The following is an 18,204-nucleotide window of genomic DNA, read 5'->3' as shown; positions in this document are numbered from 1 at the left end:
TGTGTGTGAGTAGTTGTTCGTCTGTATGTTAGCCCTGCGATGGACTGGCGACCTCTCCAGGGTGTACCCCGACTCTCGCCCGCAGCTGGCTGGGATTGGCCCCAGCCCCCCGTGTCCCTGTTTGGGACTAAGCGGTTTAGAAAATGGATGATTTTTGTGTGTTTCACAGTTTGATGCCTGCTACGGTTAATCTAAAGATGGGTGAAGAGGAGGATCGTGAGTATAGCAAGTGGCTAGCCACGTGTCACAGGACCCTTCCACCTGTCACTCAAAGCAGCCAGGCCTTAATTATGTATAACTTTTAGTCTCAATATAATTTAAAGGGGAGGGTTATATAAACATTCACCTCCTGTACAGTTGTCATGAAAGGGTAAATTAGCTATAGAGACCAAAACAGTCTCTTGTACCAGGCTGTAAACATTTATCTCTGCTGCAAAGGGGGGGCATTTTTACATGGGCATCTGTGGGGATTGACTCCCTTTTAGAGCCTCAAGTGGGCATTTGAGGAACTACAGCCTTTAACACAAACTGTAGGCAGTGGCTTTATTTCTCAGCCTCAGTGGTTGCTGCTTGATCATCAACAGGGGGTCTCTGAGGCACTGATTCTATAAATGCAGGATTAGAAAACCACTTGTGTTGACTGTCAGCCATCAGAAGCTCCTCATTGCCCCCCAGTCACATGTGCTGAACAGACTAGATGGTCAAAAGGAAAACAACACATGTCCCACAGTTTTCGATATCCAGAACCGTCGGCGGGCTGAACCACCAGCTTTGGTGGTGATGTTTGCAAGTGACAGCTTTTCAGTGGACTCAGCGTTCTGGATGGGAGGATTTCACTCCTGCACAGTCATCAGCTGTCATCCAGCCCCCTCCAGAGGGTTCTACCAGTCTGGGTGAATGTGCATTGACGTCCACGCTCAGGCGTGTGCCAGCCTGCCACTTCAGTATATCTGAATAGGATGAATGGCACATGGCTTGTGCATGGGTGTGAGCCTGGCCCTGGCAGGCAGACAGATAATGAGGCAGCGGCTTCATTGTTGGCGTCAGATACCCTGTTCAGTAAAGGATCCAAGCAGTCAGCAGATCCTGCTTCCTCTGCTTTGTGCTCACAGTAACACAATGTTTCAGCACCTGCATGGACAGGAAAACTAGAGATGACTCACAGCAGTGGCGGAGCTGGACAAGTTAGTACAGCTACACAGAACTATATCTGTTTTATTAAAAATAAAAACAGTCATATTCATTATTATTTCATTTGTTATTTTCTCAACTAGTCAACTGTTTGGTTTATAACATAAAAAATAGCAAAGGATTTCAATCACAATCTTTCAGAATCCCTGGAAACATCATGAAACTTGGTTTGACTTGCTGCTATATAATGTACATACTTTTGTTTTGCATCTTAAACTGATCATTTATGTTGGGCACACGTACGTGCACATCCGCAGGTAGTTTAGTAAGGTCGTGTCTCAGGTCAGACGGTGCTTTGTCTCACTATCAGCTGTTAAGTCTGTGCGTGTATCTATGTGGCACGTGTCAGCTGTTGACTTACCTGTCTGTTGTAATCCTTTTACTTTGTCCAGGTCCCTGCCAAGTGGCACACACTAGTCCCAGTCGCACTGTCTCCTTCACAATAAAAAAAAATCACTGACCACCGCTGTTGTATCATGCTATTCGAGTTGTTAAAGTGAGACAGTGATGAGGAACTAATTGAAATGACAGCTAAACATTAAACAGTTTCTGTCTAATTAAAACAGATTTTTAACACTAGTGATTAATGAAATAATTTTTTAACCAGCTTTATTTTTTAAAGGTTAGGTTACAGTTATCAGGACTTTGTTGGAGGATATTCAGTCTTTACCATGTATGAAAAAAAAAGCCATCACACCAACTCTGTGGTCAAGATGCCAAAAAAAGTAAATGTAAAAATCACCAGACACAAGGGTCACTGACACACAGACATGCCCATAAATAACACTAAGGAGATTGTCTGGCTGTTTGCAGGCCTGAGGATTATCTACTCCTAGTTAAACTGTGTCTGCGCAAGTGCAGTGAGTTTCTGCAGCTCCTGGGCGCAGGTTGTAGGCTGAGCTGTGATGGTGGCAGGCTGTGCTGGATGAGATGCACACTGAAAAATAAACAGGGTTTCTGCACTGTAGCCAAGTGCCACCGTTTCCCAAGTTGGTTTGCAGTTGCTTGGTTGGATTTCCCCAACACAACACAGGATTCTTTTCCGTTTTCACTTCATTCTGTAAGCAACAACACCACTGCAAGCTGTACACCACAAGTGATCTTGGCAAATGCAAATAAGAAGAGTCAGTGACTTCAGGGTAAATGGTTTCACTTGTGGTCTGCAAAGCGGGCCTGTTATAAATATTTTTGTGTGAGTCTCATGCTGTTTCCTGGCACAGTGTTTTCTGATAGAACCCTTAGAGAGTAATTCACCGTTTGTCTGATCTGGCACACTGATAAGAAATCTTATAAGAAATGTTCTAAAATCACACACATTTGTGCATGCTTCTTTGATTTGTTATCTAAATGGACAGCGGGGTTCAGTGTCTTGGACTTGTCTTTAACTTGTCCTCTGCTTGAGGAGTTTTCCTCTAAATCACAGGAAATGGTCGTGTTCAGTCCAACACAGCAGCTCAGGCTGAGAGTTGTCGGGAAACTCATTGTTACTCACTGTTTCATGGAAACCATTTCTCAAACATGGCTGATATGTGTTTAACAGGCTGCGTGTTAGGACATGTTTAATTCACTGTGGTGTCTGTCTGACAGCTGCTGTTTTGTATGAAGAGCATAAGCAGAAAAGTGAGTAATGTTTCATGTTGCTCACGCTCTCCTGAGGAATAGTATGAGGGCCCTTCTCTAAATCTTACATGAAAACAGTCTTCTGCCACAGTTCTGCTTATTTCACATGAGAATATTTTGGTATTTTTGGGCTTTTCTCACTGGTTTGAAGTAGATGAGACATTTAAAAAGTGTCATGAAAGTGTTGGGCTGTTTGCTTTTTCAGTCAGTCCAATCTGATGCAGTTTAGAGGACTTTTTGAGTATTATATTAATAAATCAGTGGGCATGTCACAGTACATACAGTATAGTTTGCATACAGAGGTGGGAAGAAATGAAGTACAAGTACAGTTAAGTAGATTTTTCAGGTATCTGCCTTTGCATGAAATAGGGCTTGTGAAATGGTAAACAAATGCATTTTTTATTGTGTTGTTCAATGTAGATTAGCTCATTTTGCTTATAACTGGAGTATCAGGCTCAAATTGTACCTCAAAAGACCTCTCCCGCCTTCTCAAATAACATGATTCATAAGCTCTGCTATTTTTATTGTATCAATAAAACAGTGACTGTGACTTGAAAGCGATCATAAATGCATTGTCAAGTGTAAGAACAATTACATGAGAGGTATTTATTAGTAGAAAGTTTAGAGAGACATCTCTACTGGGATGGTTACTGTCTATCCCTACTTCTTGATTCCTCATGGAAAAGGCTTCTTGTCGTTCTTCATATTTTCTTATGAAAGTTTTGCACTTTCAGCAGTTTGTTGTTAATCCTAACTTTTCCCTGTTCTGTGGGAATTCTTTCATGCATTTTTAATAGAAAACGGTCTCTCTTTCCACGTCTACAGGTTATGAGTAATGGAAGCAGGATCAGTGGTGCGTGCCGTGTTTGAGTTTCTCCCCAGCGTCTCGGAGGAGCTGCCTCTCTTCACGGGTGATGTCATCGAGGTGCTCAGTGTTGTGGACGACTTCTGGTTGCTTGGTAACAAAGATGGCGTCACAGGTAAGCTGTAAATTTACTGTAGGCGGTTGAATATTTCAGTTTTATTGCAATTTGTCTACCGCAGAGAACAAAACAGGTGTTACTTAAAGAATGCAGTCCACCAAAACTTTGACGAGTTGAACGACACTTAAGATGACGACGGGGAATCCCTCAGAACGGATGTGCAGAGGGGAAGTTGGTGTGGGTTAGCTTAGCTGCTCCTGGAAAACACAGGTGATATCAATACATCCATGGTATGATGTCCCTGGAAGGACGAAACTGCTTTTGTTACGGGCAGTTTCGTCTTTCCAGGGAAGCAAAAAACTGCTTTTATTACAAGGTAAAATTCTGGCATACATCCACTCAAGTTCAAACTAATGTCCATACTGTTTTTTTTTTATTTTGCTTTATTCAAAATGCGTTGTTTAAACGGGTCCCATTTTTATTCAGTTGGCATTCTCTTATAGAGATGAATTTGTCAGACCACTGTAAATCCCCATATCTTCAGGTGAACACGCAGTAACTGAATCTAGACTAGTGAAGAAGAAGAACTGAAGAAGTTAGTGTATAGCAGTCAGTATTGTCAGTGTGCTGAGGAAACAGGTTTTCCAGTTCATTCATTGTATTTTATCTCTGTGTCTCATCTTCAGGTCAGTTCCCCAGCACCTTTGTGGAAGAGGTTACCATTCCCAGCACCAAGCCTGGAGACCGACTCTATGTGTGCATCAATGATTTCAGCTCAGCAGAGCCAGGCGTCCTGTCTCTGAAGAGAGGTGTGGACATGCTCCATGCACTCATACACACAATGATGACTCATAATAATCAATGAAGTGCATCTCCTCTATGGATGGTCTCAGTCACCATTAGTGTCCTCAGATGTGAGCATACAAGGGCCCTGTTGTTTGTAATCAGATATTTTGCACAGGATCAGAAGCTAAGCAGTGTGTTTCGCACTACTGTACTGCTACTGGTAACTCTAATTGTTTTTTTAATTTAGCTTAACACTGCTGGTTGATGTGCTCAGGTAAAGAGAAGTGATTTTTTTTTTTTTTTTTGCAGCTGTTCTAATTGGGTGATTTTTCAGCAAAAGAATTGAAATGTTTCAATTTGCTTTATGGTCACCTGAGGGGAAAACTCTTTCTTTGGTTACAGATGTAAACAATTATGGACCTCCAGTGGGGGAAATGAAATGATTAAGCAGCACAAGTTTCATTTCCACAACTCGCCACTAGATGTCCTCAAACACTACTGACTTTCTTTTCACATTCCTGGATTTCGAACATGATTACATTAGTTGTTGTTTTCCGATTTGAGGCATACAGTGCTAATATTTGCTGCAGGCCTTCATATTGGAAATGCTTTTTAATAGAAGTGCAGGTACTAATTGTAGTGATAATAGTAGTTCAAGTATTGTACAGAGCCAAATTTAACTTAAGTTGCTTTTAACAAAAAAGCATCTTAAATTAATTCAGCAGAATGTGTTAAAACGTATGGAGGATACAATGGGACCTCACAACTTTCTGATTCATAATGTCACCTGATGAATCAACAATTCATTCATTCTAATTTTATCATGCCTACATACATCTTATGGTTTACTTTAGTTTATTAACATATTTTTTAATGATTTGAATTGATAAAATTTATGCAAAGACAATATTACAGCATGTTTTTTATTTTCATAAACAAATAACACTTCCTGGATGACAGGAACCATAGGAAACTCTTTTTACTTGCCATCTGAGAGTTGAAATGTTCATTTCCAGTATGATTTTCCATAGTTGCTTTGGCAGTATTCCAGTTTAGGTCCCAGACACAATGGGAGGTGGAGCCGCAGGTCTTTGGAATGTGACCTCACTGACTTCTCGCTGACAAGTCAACATTCCTATAATCCCTGACTTTTCCAGATACATTAGCAGCAGCGCTGACCCTAGGAAAGTTATTAGAAATGCAATAATAATGGTGATCTGAAATAACTGACAAAGTATTTACTTCAGGAGTGCAGAGTATGCCTTAAAATATAGAAATGAACTATCAAGCTGTCTTTCAGGAACTCTTGTCGGCCTCCACACAAGCACAGACTCGAGGCTTGTTCTTTGTTTTGTTAATGGCTTAATACTGTATTTTTACTTTTGTCTGCTTGCATTACTTTTATGTCTTGACGCTTCTCGAACAGGGCAACTTTAACTTGAAAAAATCCTTCACCACGACTCACGTAATATGAATAATAAATGCAAATACCCCTTTATCTGTTTGTGTCTAGGTGATGTGATAGTTGGAGAAGTAGGAGGGTCCACGGACCTGGGCGAAACATGGCAGCGTGGCTGTAATGCCTGGGGCACCCGTGGTCTCTTCCCCACCTCGTGTGTGAAGGAGCTGAACCTTTCAGGCCGCTCCAGGCAGCTCTCTGAACGCTCGGCTCAGGCCCAGGCTTCAGAGCTACCACCCTATGCCCTATGCCAAGCCCGGGCCCTTATGAGCCTCCATGCACAGCTCAACGAGGAGCTGGACTTCCGTGAGGGGGACTTGATCATCATCACAGGCCTGCCTGAGCCGGGCTGGTTCCAGGGGGAGCTGGAGGGCCGCAGGGGCATCTTCCCAGAGGGATTTGTGGAGCTCCTTGGTCCCCTTCGAACTCCTCAAGAACCTTTGAACAGCGACCCTCAACAATTACGATACGAGGACCCTTCTGATGCAGGAGAGGGGACTGAGGAGGAAGGTGTAGAAGGAGTGGAGGTTTTTCTGAGAGAAGAAGAGGAGCAGAAAGAGGATGTAGTAGAGGAAGCAGAAGAGGAAGAGAGTGGCATTTATGGAGTGGCTCTGTATGAGTTTCGGGCCATGGAGCCAGGCGAATTGGACTTTGATGTGGGGGATCGCATACGTGTTATTGGCACTCTGGAAGACGGATGGCTGGAGGGGGAGCTGAGAGGGCAGTGTGGTATCTTTCCTCATCGATTTGTCAAAATAGAGGACGACGGACAGAAAACTGCAGAGGAAACAAATATTGTTGAACTGGACGAAGACAAGGAGAACAGCTGCACTTCTGAATACAACTCAGGTCAGTTATTTCCTAATGGGTCAGAGAATGATGCTGAATGGAAGACTTATGAGGACCATACGGTGTGGGACCTGGACTACTTTGAGAGGACAGAGGAGCATAGGTGGAGTGGAAACAAAAGCGCTGAGCCTCAAACTAACAACAGAATGCAGAGAGAGGGGGGAAGCAGGCCTGATCTTCAGCCACATAAACCTGTTGCCCCATCACAAAGAGGGCCCAGGAGACCCAGATCCACTCCGTCAGCCAGGCCTAGAATCCCACCTCGGCCTAGCCTGCCTGCACGTAGTCATATGCACCAATCTGGCACAAATCGATCTCACTATACTAATGGTAACACTCGATCCTTACAGCCAAAGCGAACTCATAGCCTTACCCTCCCTAGCACTCAGCCTGGGTGGTCTAAAGACAGCAGATACTATCAGAGACCACAGGCAGATGGTGCCACCACAAGTCTCAGAAATGCCAGTCTTGGACAAGCGCTATTTAACCTTGTTAAAGATCACAAGCAGAAGAAGCTAACTCGCCATGCTAGTGTCAGTGATGCTGATATGATGATGGGTAGTGCTGAAACACGGGCACATCCCCAGCAGACAGTACGTGGCTCTAATGGCATAATGTCAACATCCATCACCTTGGATGTCCTGGCAACCTCAGCCGGTGACCTGGAAGCCAAGCTGTCCCAGCAGCTTTTTGAGTTTGAGAAAAGCTTGACTCCTTTGTACGGTGATACCAACATGGGGTCTGGTGCTTCAAGGGACATGCTTTCAGCAGATGACCTGAGCCAGCAGTCCTGTGTCTCACGACACTTTTCTATTCTGGACTATAGAGATGAAAGTGATATCATTCGAGGCTCCTCACATTCTCCTGTTCCCCACCTTTTGCAGTCAAACTCTGCCTCTCCCTCACTGGAGAGGCGCAGGACCCTTCGCCCTCCTCCTCCTCGTCCTAGAGTCAGTCGTCCCCCAGCCCCAGCTGCATACAAACCAGCCCGCCCTGCTCCACGTCCCCCTCCTCGGTGCCCAGGACAAAATACTGCTCCTCCAGCTAGCAGCCCCATCTTCTACACCCCTGACGAAGCAGCTGTAAACCTCCCCAATCAAACAACCAAAGGGCAGGCCGAGGTCAGCGACCCTGCAGTTGCCCAGGAACATGAAATACAGTGCCAGCTGGAAGCTGAGAAAGATCTGGAGAGAGAGATGGAGCTGGACAGTAAGAGACAGAGTGAAGAGGAGGAGAGGTACCAGCTGTTGCTACAGATACAAGAGGTGGAGCACAACATGGAGGCATATGCACACACGGCGGAGGAACTCAGGGTCATGTTGGAGGAGGAGGAGGAGGAGGAGACAGCCCGCATTCAAGCCATGGAAAATCTGGAGTTCTGTAACTACATGCTGGAGACCCTCGCACTGGAGCAGCAGCAGCTACAGGGTAAGACCAAGTAGCAGGGGACTCTTATTCGCTTATGCTGTGTGTGAGCAAAAGGAGGATCTTGCTTGTTCTCAGTACAATGCTAATGAGGTAACTGATAGCAGACAGATGCAGGGTCTAAGTGGAGTTTGGGTTTCCTTAACTTTAATATTAGATTTCCAGGTCTCATTTGGTCGGACTAATTTATAGGCCTAGTTTTTAAGCTACATGATTTTCTTTTACTACAGTTTATTATCAATAAATTATTTTTGGATGTGCTGACGCACCTTGATTTTTTTTTAAGGTAGTTCATTTGCTAGAGTCACCAAAAATAGACACTAATGTCTGGTTATTTCATTCATGAACAGTTTCTGAAATTGTTTCACCTACTACTAAATTTATTGATGGTAACTGTTGATTTCCTACCTCTACCTACTGCTCGACACTAGGTGGCTGCTTTGTAATGTTAATGTTTTTACACTGTAATTAAAGATTCAGTTTCATTTTCTCAGTGATCAGAAACAGATTGCTGACTGGATGTAGTTTCCTTGCTCCAAGTTTATCTCAATAAGATTAGCAGATTACTACCAGATGAATCCAGTGTGTTTTAATTTAATACTTATCTTGTTTGTCATTGTACCAGTCCATCAATAATGTGGGCTCTCTCCAGGTACTCCGGCTTCCTCCCACAGTCCAAAGACATGCAGCTTAGGTTGATTGGTGACTCTAAATTGCCTGTAGGAGTGAGTGTGAGTGTGTGTGTGTGCGGTTGTTTGGCTCTTAAGTGTCAGCCCTGTGATAAACTGGCGACTTGTCCAGGGTGTACCCCTCCTCTCGCCCATTATCAGCTGGATTGGCTCCCTGTGACCCTGTTCCAGAATAGGTGTTATAGATAATGGATAGATGGATCAATACTGTGTTTAGTGTTTCTATTTTTGTCATATTTTTCACTTTCCAGTGCTTAGAAATGAGGGAATCAGTGATGTTTATGTCTGTCAATGAAAGAAATCAGCCTGAGGGCATGACCTGGTTCAGGTGGCTACAGGTGCTTCTAAGGGTCAACCACCCACAGAGTTTCTGTTTACACAACACAGCACAGGAATTCCCACACCCTTCTTTCCCTTAGTTATGAAGTCAAATATTCAGTCTGAAAAAGATGGTGACATGATTGCTGGTTGAAATTCTGCATCTGGAAGAGGAAAAACAACAAAGGACACTCACATTGCAGTGCGTTTGATATGTTAATTATGAATGCATTAATCAGACACAAAAGCTCAGCAGGATATGTTAGGAGAATATGAAGTTTCCCTTTGTTTTCCCTTTTAATGCAGGGCTAACAGAAAGGTGTGCCTATTCTCAGGGTTTTTGTTGTAAAAAAAAACTGTTTGTCATAGTACTGCTATGTGCCCTTACACACACACACACACACACACACACACACACACACACACTCACCCAGGAGCGAATGTTTTTCTGTGCTTTTGCAGGGTGTGTTCTTGAGTGTGATGTAGGAGAGACAATGGAAACTTATAGTTTCAAGGCAGGGAGTTACTTGAATACTGAGCTCGCTCTGCCTGCACCTCGCTGTGTAGAGGCCATTTCAGTGTCCTCAAAGAAGCCGACAGAGGCCTAATGCTGAAGCTCAAAACAGAAAGAGGTCAAGTACTTTCTGTAAAAAGAGTTTCATTTTGGTGTTTAGGTCATTTGGCATCTTAAACACAGTATCCGTGCATGTACAGTATAATGATTTGTTATTTTTATTACTGTTTTGCTATTATTTTGTCGATATATTTTGCAGTATGGCAACTAATTAAGGTGTTAAAAATTGCATTTGAGAAAACTCTCCCAAAAAAAAGCTGATTTTGTTAGATCTTTACTCCACCATCTTTTTCTATCCTCTTTTCTGGTTTAACATCTTTGACCTTCAGTCTTCTTTTAATTCTTTGAAACCGTCATTAAAAACCCCTCTCGCCTTCCGTGACACCACAACCTGATGTGTTTTAACATTGATCGGTTCCAGCTTCAGGTTTCCCTCAGTCAACCATAAAATCTGGACGACGTCTGGGCAGCAGCTTGACCTTATTCCTGGACATCACACCACTTTGTCTATACGTGCTGAATGATAATTAAGCCCTTGATAGCTTCGTTTACATAAGCTAACACGGCCATGGAGAGGAATGTTGTATTTGACATTCCTACAGCAGAGATACGTACACAACAAACATAGTTTCGGTCATGTTCTGCTACTGAAAGCTGAGATGTTGAACACCGATAATTAAACAGCCTTGCATAATACAGTGTGAAGCGAAACTTCGAGTCTGTGTTCAGTATAAGGTTCCTTTCTACGCTGTCAAAAGGAAACATCTTGGCAGTGCTATAAAGTAATGTCACGCCATTTCTTTATAAAAAAAAAAAATCATCCAATTCAAAACTTTTAAATGTTTATTAAATTTCATCAGGATCATGTAAGGTTAGTTCTTCCACTTATTTGGGAGAAAACAAAGTTAAAAACATGATAAAACAAAATAAAGTCATCAAGTGACAAGATATGAGTAAAAGCTACTTGTTTTATGGTCTAACTTGATTTTTATGTTTTATTTCCTGGTTTGAGATAAGCTGGGCTAACTGAACGCCAGTATTCAGAGTACAAATTAGTGTCCGCTTCATACTACATTTCAGAAAGTTTGGATTGATGTTAATTTGATACTATCCCACAGGGCCTGCCTCTTTAATGGAAGGGGGTGTATACTATAGTCTAGCTTTATGAATAGGTCTGAGTTTTTTCTCACCCTGAAAGATTGTGTCTCTTTAGAGAGTGGGGACAAGTCTGTCAACAATAGCTCATTGTACACACCAGCAGCTACTTTCTCAGTAGCTGCTCAGCCCTAATCAGGCTGTGTACTCCCATCTTTCCCTTTCCACATTCATTTACTCTATTAATCTAAATATAATAACTGTAGTTTACTTAGATCTTTCCCATTCACTTATTTTCACATTCATTCTCACACTTTCAGTCATTCCTGGAAAAAAAACTTGTTTCAAGCAAAAATCACCTGGATTTCTTTACGTATAAAAAAATTGCTCCTCCTTGAGAAGCAGTGCAAAGTCAAACTTCCAGGCTAAGGTCACTTTATTGCTCAGTTTCAGTTAGCTCACAGATATCATGGCCTTTGTACCAGCTTTGAAAGTTAGAACTGGTTGTACACACAGACAGGATTGAGTTGCATCATTGCTTTTGTGACTGCAGCCAGTTTTAATGACCTGGTGAACATTAAAGTGAAACTCACAGGAAACAACACATCAAAACAAAAAAGGGAAAAACAGGATACAAGGAAGAATGAAGAATTGTTAATAGCGGTGACAAAAAAACATTTGATGCTGAGGTTTGAAGCCTGTCAAAGGCAGATTGTGAACTTAGTCCCCATTTTCCATCAAAGAAAAATTCCAGACTGTTTCCTGCAAACAGAGGTGCTAGCCAATTGAAACAATGGGAGGGACCGTTCGTTTAATCCTCCACTCATGTGACTATACTGAATCATTAACCCAAGGAGGCCCCTCCTTAAATAACCCACCACCACCCCCTTCCTTCGATGATTCGCTGAGAAGACTGTGGGGAGGGTATGATGTGGTTACACTGGGGCTGGGAGGTGCCTGGGCCAGGCAGTCTTGCTGACGCAGAGGAACGGAGAGACAGAAAACAAGTGGGAGGATTACAGACAATATGCCTGACAGGTGGAGTCTCCCACAGCGCTTGTTATGGAATGTAGGACTTTGGAAAGAAGAAATAAGGCACATTGAAGAAAAAGCTCTACCAGCACTTGGTAGGCTGATTTAAACAGCAAGGGCCATGAAGAGCCCAGTGGTTTATGGCAACCCAGTCATGTTTAGTCCAGTGGATTGGAACCATGCAGCTGGTGTCCCGGTTAAAAGAGGAAAGAGCGTGGAGGAGCTGGGGGATGCTGGCTGGGCCAGAGAGGTGGAAAGGATGACTCATTTGCATCAGATACAACAACTACACCAGCTGCAACTTCAGCAGCAACAGGTTGGATATCCCGGGCATGGAGTAGTTCCTCCTGGCCATCCACAGGCACCTGTCATGGTGGCAAACCCCGGTGGCCTACTTCCACCTCCAGGCTGCCCTGTGCCAGTACATGGTGGCATGATGGTGCCTGTAGTTGGGCCAGTGCATGTGCCAGCTCCATGGCCAGTACAAAGGGGGGACCAGGCCCATATTACACAGGGCACTGTCTGTCATCAACCCAACTGGGAATATGATGACCAGCACAATAGAGCTTTCAAAGAGAAGAGGCCTCAAGGCCAGGACGTTTACTTCCACCCTGGTTCAGAGGATGGACACCTAGATTTGAGGATATCTGAATGGAAAGGCAAAAACTGTTTTTACCAGGGCCCAGAGGATTACAGCCACCAGGACTACAGCAGAGGGTCACAAGACAAAGACAGAACCCACGAAAGGTACAGTAAATTAGACAAGGACAGGAAAAGCAGGGACGATTGGGTCAGAGAAAATTACCGTTACTCTGAACGTTATGACCACAGGAGTCAAGGGGACTTGGAGGAGTATGATCATAAGGACAAATACAAGTGCAAGGATCATTATGACAGGAAATACAATGAACGCTATGATGACAGAGAGGATCGGTATTATGACAGCAGGAAACATTGTAAATATGATCGCAGAGAGTGTGACAGTTTCGAAGGTCAGTATGAAGACTACTGTGATCATAAAGACACCTATGCTCGCAAAGACAATTACAGGGACGGTGATCATTATTATGAGCATGATAGAGATTATTATAACTCTAAAGTGGATCAACGCTATAGAGAAAAGGACTACTACCAACATAGAGATGAAGACCGCTACTATGATGAGCGAAAACGAACGGACCAGTACTATGACCGGTGTGCAGAGGATCGATATAACCACAGAGAAATTACTAGCAAAGACAGGGATTTCCATAAAAGAAGGGGTGAGGAAAAGTACGCCAGTATAGGAAGGGGCCACTATGATTCCAATTTGGATGAATATGGTGGTTATAAGGACAGAAACCTCTCTAACAGGTACAAGGATATAGGTGATAACAGGCGAGATGAGCACTATGACCACAGGAGGAGAGACGACTACAAAGCAAGGGAGCACTATGAGCGGAGGGCCGTGGACCACTATGACCATGAGAAGGAAGGCCGGTATAAATCCAGAGAAGGAGAGCTTTCCTACCACAGGTTCCGGGAAAGATTTAAAGAATCTCGTTCAATGTCCGTAGACTCACGCTATGAGGAAGACCCCAAACAGGATCTCAAGACCCACTGTGAAGAATGGGTTGAGCAGCAGAACCAGAAGTTTGTGCTCAGGGAGATGCACTCATTTGAGGAGCCCGTTATTTACCGGCGCAGTGATGAGCAGGAAAAGGGATATGAATTCAGTGCTGGGAGTATAGATTCAAAACAGGATCGCAAGCCTGTTTATGTGGGCTCACTAGATCGTAACAGCTTCTACAGGAAGACGGCTCCAAGCTCCCTGCGCAAGTCCCAGTTCGCCACGACCAGGAGACAACACAAAGGTAAACACAAGGATATTGTTATGTGAGAGGAGGTATTCCACACGCTCTCTTTGCTCAACATGAGGTACTTGTCTGTGTGATAATTTCTAAAGCTTGTGGGAGGGCTCAAACCACTGCAGTTCATCACCAATAAAATGAAAGGCTTAGATACAAATGCTAAAAAGATATTGAAAACAAAAGAGAGCATGATCTGAAAGTATTGTTGCCATGCATAACCCATGAAGGTACAGCAGAGTGGAGAGGTCAGAAGTCTCTTTTTATCACTGGTGACCTTTAGAGGTGCTCTTCTAATCAATGCTAGGGGCTTTAAAGTGCTGACTAGCCAGACTCCCCTCCCATATGTGTGCTGGAATCTGTGTGTGAGGGTTTGTCAGTATCATCTGTCTCACAGGAAAGTGAACTGTCAGGTATTTGTGGACGCAGGAACCTGCAAAACAAGTTTTGTGGGCTCTTCGTTTTTATTTTCTTGGTCATTTTTCCTTTTTGCTGCCGTACTCTGCATCACTAATGCTGTGTTCACCCATAACTAGTTTGTTCTGCTCTTGACTGAGAGGTGTTTTCTGTCTTTGACGTTTTCTTCAGAGGGGGATACACTTATAGAAGTAAAGTCCAAGTGGCTCCGTTGAAGCAGATCTTTATTTAATGTATACTTTTCAACCTAAGTGTTACAAAACCATAGAAATTGCCAAGTTTTGCGAGTTAGGTTTGTTATTTTAGCCAAGTGTTAGACTTTGTCATTGTGAAAAATCTTGAAATAAACTAAAGAAAAGGCAAAACTTTAACCTAACCATAAAATCCAGGGCTGGGTATCATTTAACAAGTTAAAGTATGACATTTCAGCATTTTAAGGGGAGGTTTGTTGGTCACAAATAAGTTTTAACCCATTATTTAATTTTGAAAAGCCAGACTATAGAATGCATCAGTGTTAAGTGAAGAACTTAATAAATACAATAGACTGATTTAGATCATTAAAATCATGGGTTATTAGTTATTTTAGCCACAGGCTCTGATCAAGCCTTTCATTCTAACTTTCAATACTTTCAATACTGCGGTTGTCTCCCAACCAGAGGGTTGGAGGTTCGAATCATGGTGCCTGTAGTCCTCATGTCGAAGTGTCCTTGGGCAAGACACTGACCCCTCAAGTTGCCCCCGATGGTTAGAGCCATCGGTGTGAGTTGGCACCATGGATGCCTTGGTTCTGTACTGGAAACAAATTCCTTGTGTGTGTAACATACTTGGCCAAATAAAGATTTATTATTATTAATGATATAGACACATTTTGGTCAGTACTCCAAAAAAATATTAAGGTTAAATAACCAAACCTAGTGAAAACATTATCATCTGTGAGTGTGAATGGTCAAAAGGTGGACATAGGGGTCCAGGGGATGAATATGTGGTGTTCACTTGTTTATACTGCTAAACAGTCATATTGTGTAAATGCAAAAAGCGGCTGTCAGAAAGTTGGTGTGTCTGTGTGTGCCAGTGTGTTTCATGAGGAATTGAAGGAAAAGAGAGCACTGTTCTGAGTCACTTCATTGTGTTTGAAAAGAAGCAGGTGGTGCCCCATAACCCCTCCCCCAGTCACCTAGAAACACACACACACCGCCACGTCGGCCCCAACCACACATCCATCTCAGTAGTCCAAGTATTAATCCCTAGCGTCAGCATGCTGAGTGGATGGCGGGGATCTGTCTGGTGCCAGGCGGTGGCCAGCACTGGCCTGACTCCTCCATAGCAGGACTAGACTGATATCAGTGCACGTGGGGGTATTACAGAGACCCTTGGAGGCTTATTGGAGAGATGACGCCATTTTTTTAAAACATATGCACGCTTACTGCTGCGATGTCTTGTCCTTCATTAATCTTGTTAAACTTTCAGCTTTGTCAGGGGTTTGGCCTGAGTAAAGTATTTGATTGCAGGGCTAAACACATTACAACATCCTGTTGCAGAGCTTAATTGGTGTATGCTGTGATTCGGTGACTTTGAGGTGATGGCCAAGACATTAGACTTCCCTCTGGTTGTCTAAAATGCATAGAGCCTAGTAACAGCGGCTGCTAATCAGTGTTCAGCTGTTATAATTTATTTGTATTGTGATCTTGGAAAAATGTGGCTTTAGAAGATCTTTGTTAAATGTGTGTGGGTGTAAGTTTGCGCCTAGATCTCAGGATATGGTTGTACAGTACTCTTGAACTTAAAAAAAAAAAAGTCTTCTACTATATGAACAGTAGCAGAGCATCATGTGCTGTCCTCTAATCCCTGAGCAGTCACCAGCATCGGGGTGCGATAGGGGAGTTAGGAGTTAAGCTAGGAGATCTAAAGATGTCCTGTCCCACTGCTGGCAAGAAGAACAGTTGGCAAAAAGTGATTTTGCTCACTGGATGAGTCACTGATAATCACACTGACAGGATGTGTATACTTTTCTTTTTGGTTTATCTCGAGTCCTCCTTGTAGTTTTTTTTTTTTGTGTGTGTGTAGCCAAATTAGATCACTTACCTCATAAATCATTTCTACTACTTCATCTAGATTTATTAGTCGACAATGGAAGTTTTCCAACTGTTCTTTCTCTGCTGAGTTTCACAAGTCTTTATCATAGTAGAAACTTTGAGATGTATAATGTCAAGTTTTATATTCTGCATAATATTTATCCTTTTAGTCTTATGTTTGAAACAGCAACAAATGTAGGTACAGGCACACACACAGTAACTGCAGCACATCAGATCTGCATGCTTTGGGTTATAGACGGATGTTATCAGTACTTTTTCATGTAGACGTGTGGCAAAAGATCTTTGACCGTGCAGACTTTTCCCATCAGGACTAGTGTACCCTTGATAAGCCCTTGTTCTTGCTGTGAGCCGACAGCGCTAACTCTCTGACCTTGACTGAATTCCATAAATGAATCCTTACAAGAAATTCTCAGTGTTTTGTTGAGCAAACTGGACAACTAGTTGTTTTTGTGTGTGATTTAAGTTCCATTAACTCGAGTAGGCACTGTCATGTATTTGTCTGGTGTAACTGTGTGATGGTCCGACAGACAAACTTAAACAAATGATCTTGTTTGAATGTTAATTTATGGTAAAGGATAATCCGGTTTATGTATTTGTTGCCCAAATAGTCACAGCTGTAATGACATTTGCTGTGGGAACTAATTCATTTCCATGTTCACACATACAGGGATTATTTGAATGTCCTCTTTGGTAAGTGAGATTCAATCTTTTTAGTAAGAAAGGGCATCAGTAGCGGTGTGAACAGAGTAAAGCGAAGTCATCACAGTGTTCCTCCTAGATTTATTTGTTCTATTTCAGCTAATGTATCTTTTTTTTGCTTTCATTCATTGATTATAGGATAGTTATTTAATCCAACTGTGTTTTAGTAGCAATAGCAATGATTAGCATGTCCAGTTCAGGTTATGCAGTAACATATTGGTACAGAGCAAGAAAACAGGAGATTACACTCAAAAGATGCTTCAAATAGCTGGTTTATATTCGTGTGTTTACATTAGGACGCATGTTTGCCTCTGTGTTCTCCGGTATTAATGCATCTTATATATATAACTGTTTTATATGCTTGAAAGAATAAATCAAATCAAATCTTGAGTTGTTGGATAAAGCATAAAGCCTGAGGCGAATTTTTTTCTTTACTTGTCTTACAGTTATTAACGGATAAACTGCTACAAGTTCAGTCATTTCAAATCTCGAGGCAGTTCTCACACACAGGTTGTACTGAAGGAACAAACTTTTCCCACAAGAGAGAAACTAAAGGTAATAATAGTAAGACTATATGCAAAGTGGCAACATAAAAATGAGTTAAGGTAATATAATTGGGCTTTTTAGCTTTGGATTCATTACCATTTAAATGATTTATTTTTCTATGCTGTTACACCTCAGCGTGTCACTGAAGCTCCTGTGAGACCCAGCAGGCTCGTTCTCCTCTTCTTTTTCATTAGCTTGAAGACAGCATAGCTTTTTGTTTGAATAGACCCTTCACTTAATGGTTTGGTTCCCCCTGAAGTGCTCTCTCTCCACATATGCAAAACCGATGGTCTCTTAATATAACTGGACCTTGTTCATCGCAGAAATGAGACACAATGAGAAATTCCAAGGAGGCCTGTGATCACAGCGCTCGTCTCATTTAAACATGCAATATTTTAGCAACTTGTTTATGCAAAGTAATTTGGACTGTAGCCATGTCCACCTGCAAAGACTCGGTGTCCCATAAAAGACATTAAATACAGAATTAGATGTGCGTATTCTACATGTATCAGTGTGTGGATTCAATGGATGCTGTAATAACTGGGCATACCCAGCACTGGTACATAGAGGTTGCTGTGAGATTTTGCAAGGAGAAGGAATGTGACCTTTTGACATCTGAACCTAAAAGAGATCAAATGGAG

The 18,204-nt window shown here is 42.5% G+C and overlaps 1 protein-coding gene across 3 annotated transcripts in view; it reads left to right on the top strand.

The window, feature by feature from the left end:
* Window positions 1-18,204, top strand: part of dnmbp (dynamin binding protein) — a 37,696-nt gene that overhangs the window by 4,481 nt on the left and 15,011 nt on the right. For 2 of the 3 annotated variants that reach the window (XM_020605229.1, XM_020605228.1), the window contains exons 2-4: window positions 3,637-3,791; window positions 4,421-4,543; window positions 6,034-8,256. In XM_020605229.1, coding sequence (XP_020460885.1) covers window positions 3,647-3,791; window positions 4,421-4,543; window positions 6,034-8,256 — 2,491 coding nt within the window. In that variant the 5' untranslated portion in view covers window positions 3,637-3,646. Of the gene's footprint in view, window positions 1-3,636; window positions 3,792-4,420; window positions 4,544-6,033; window positions 8,257-11,781; window positions 13,815-18,204 lie in introns of those variants that run through there. The other variant, XM_020605230.1, reaches the window with a different exon arrangement.

The sequence above is a fragment of the Monopterus albus genome, unplaced genomic scaffold (assembly GCF_001952655.1).
Source record: "Monopterus albus unplaced genomic scaffold, M_albus_1.0 scaffold69.1, whole genome shotgun sequence".
In the NCBI taxonomy this organism is placed as follows: Eukaryota; Metazoa; Chordata; class Actinopteri; order Synbranchiformes; family Synbranchidae; genus Monopterus; species Monopterus albus.
This window is presented reverse-complemented; position numbering and strand designations above follow the sequence as displayed.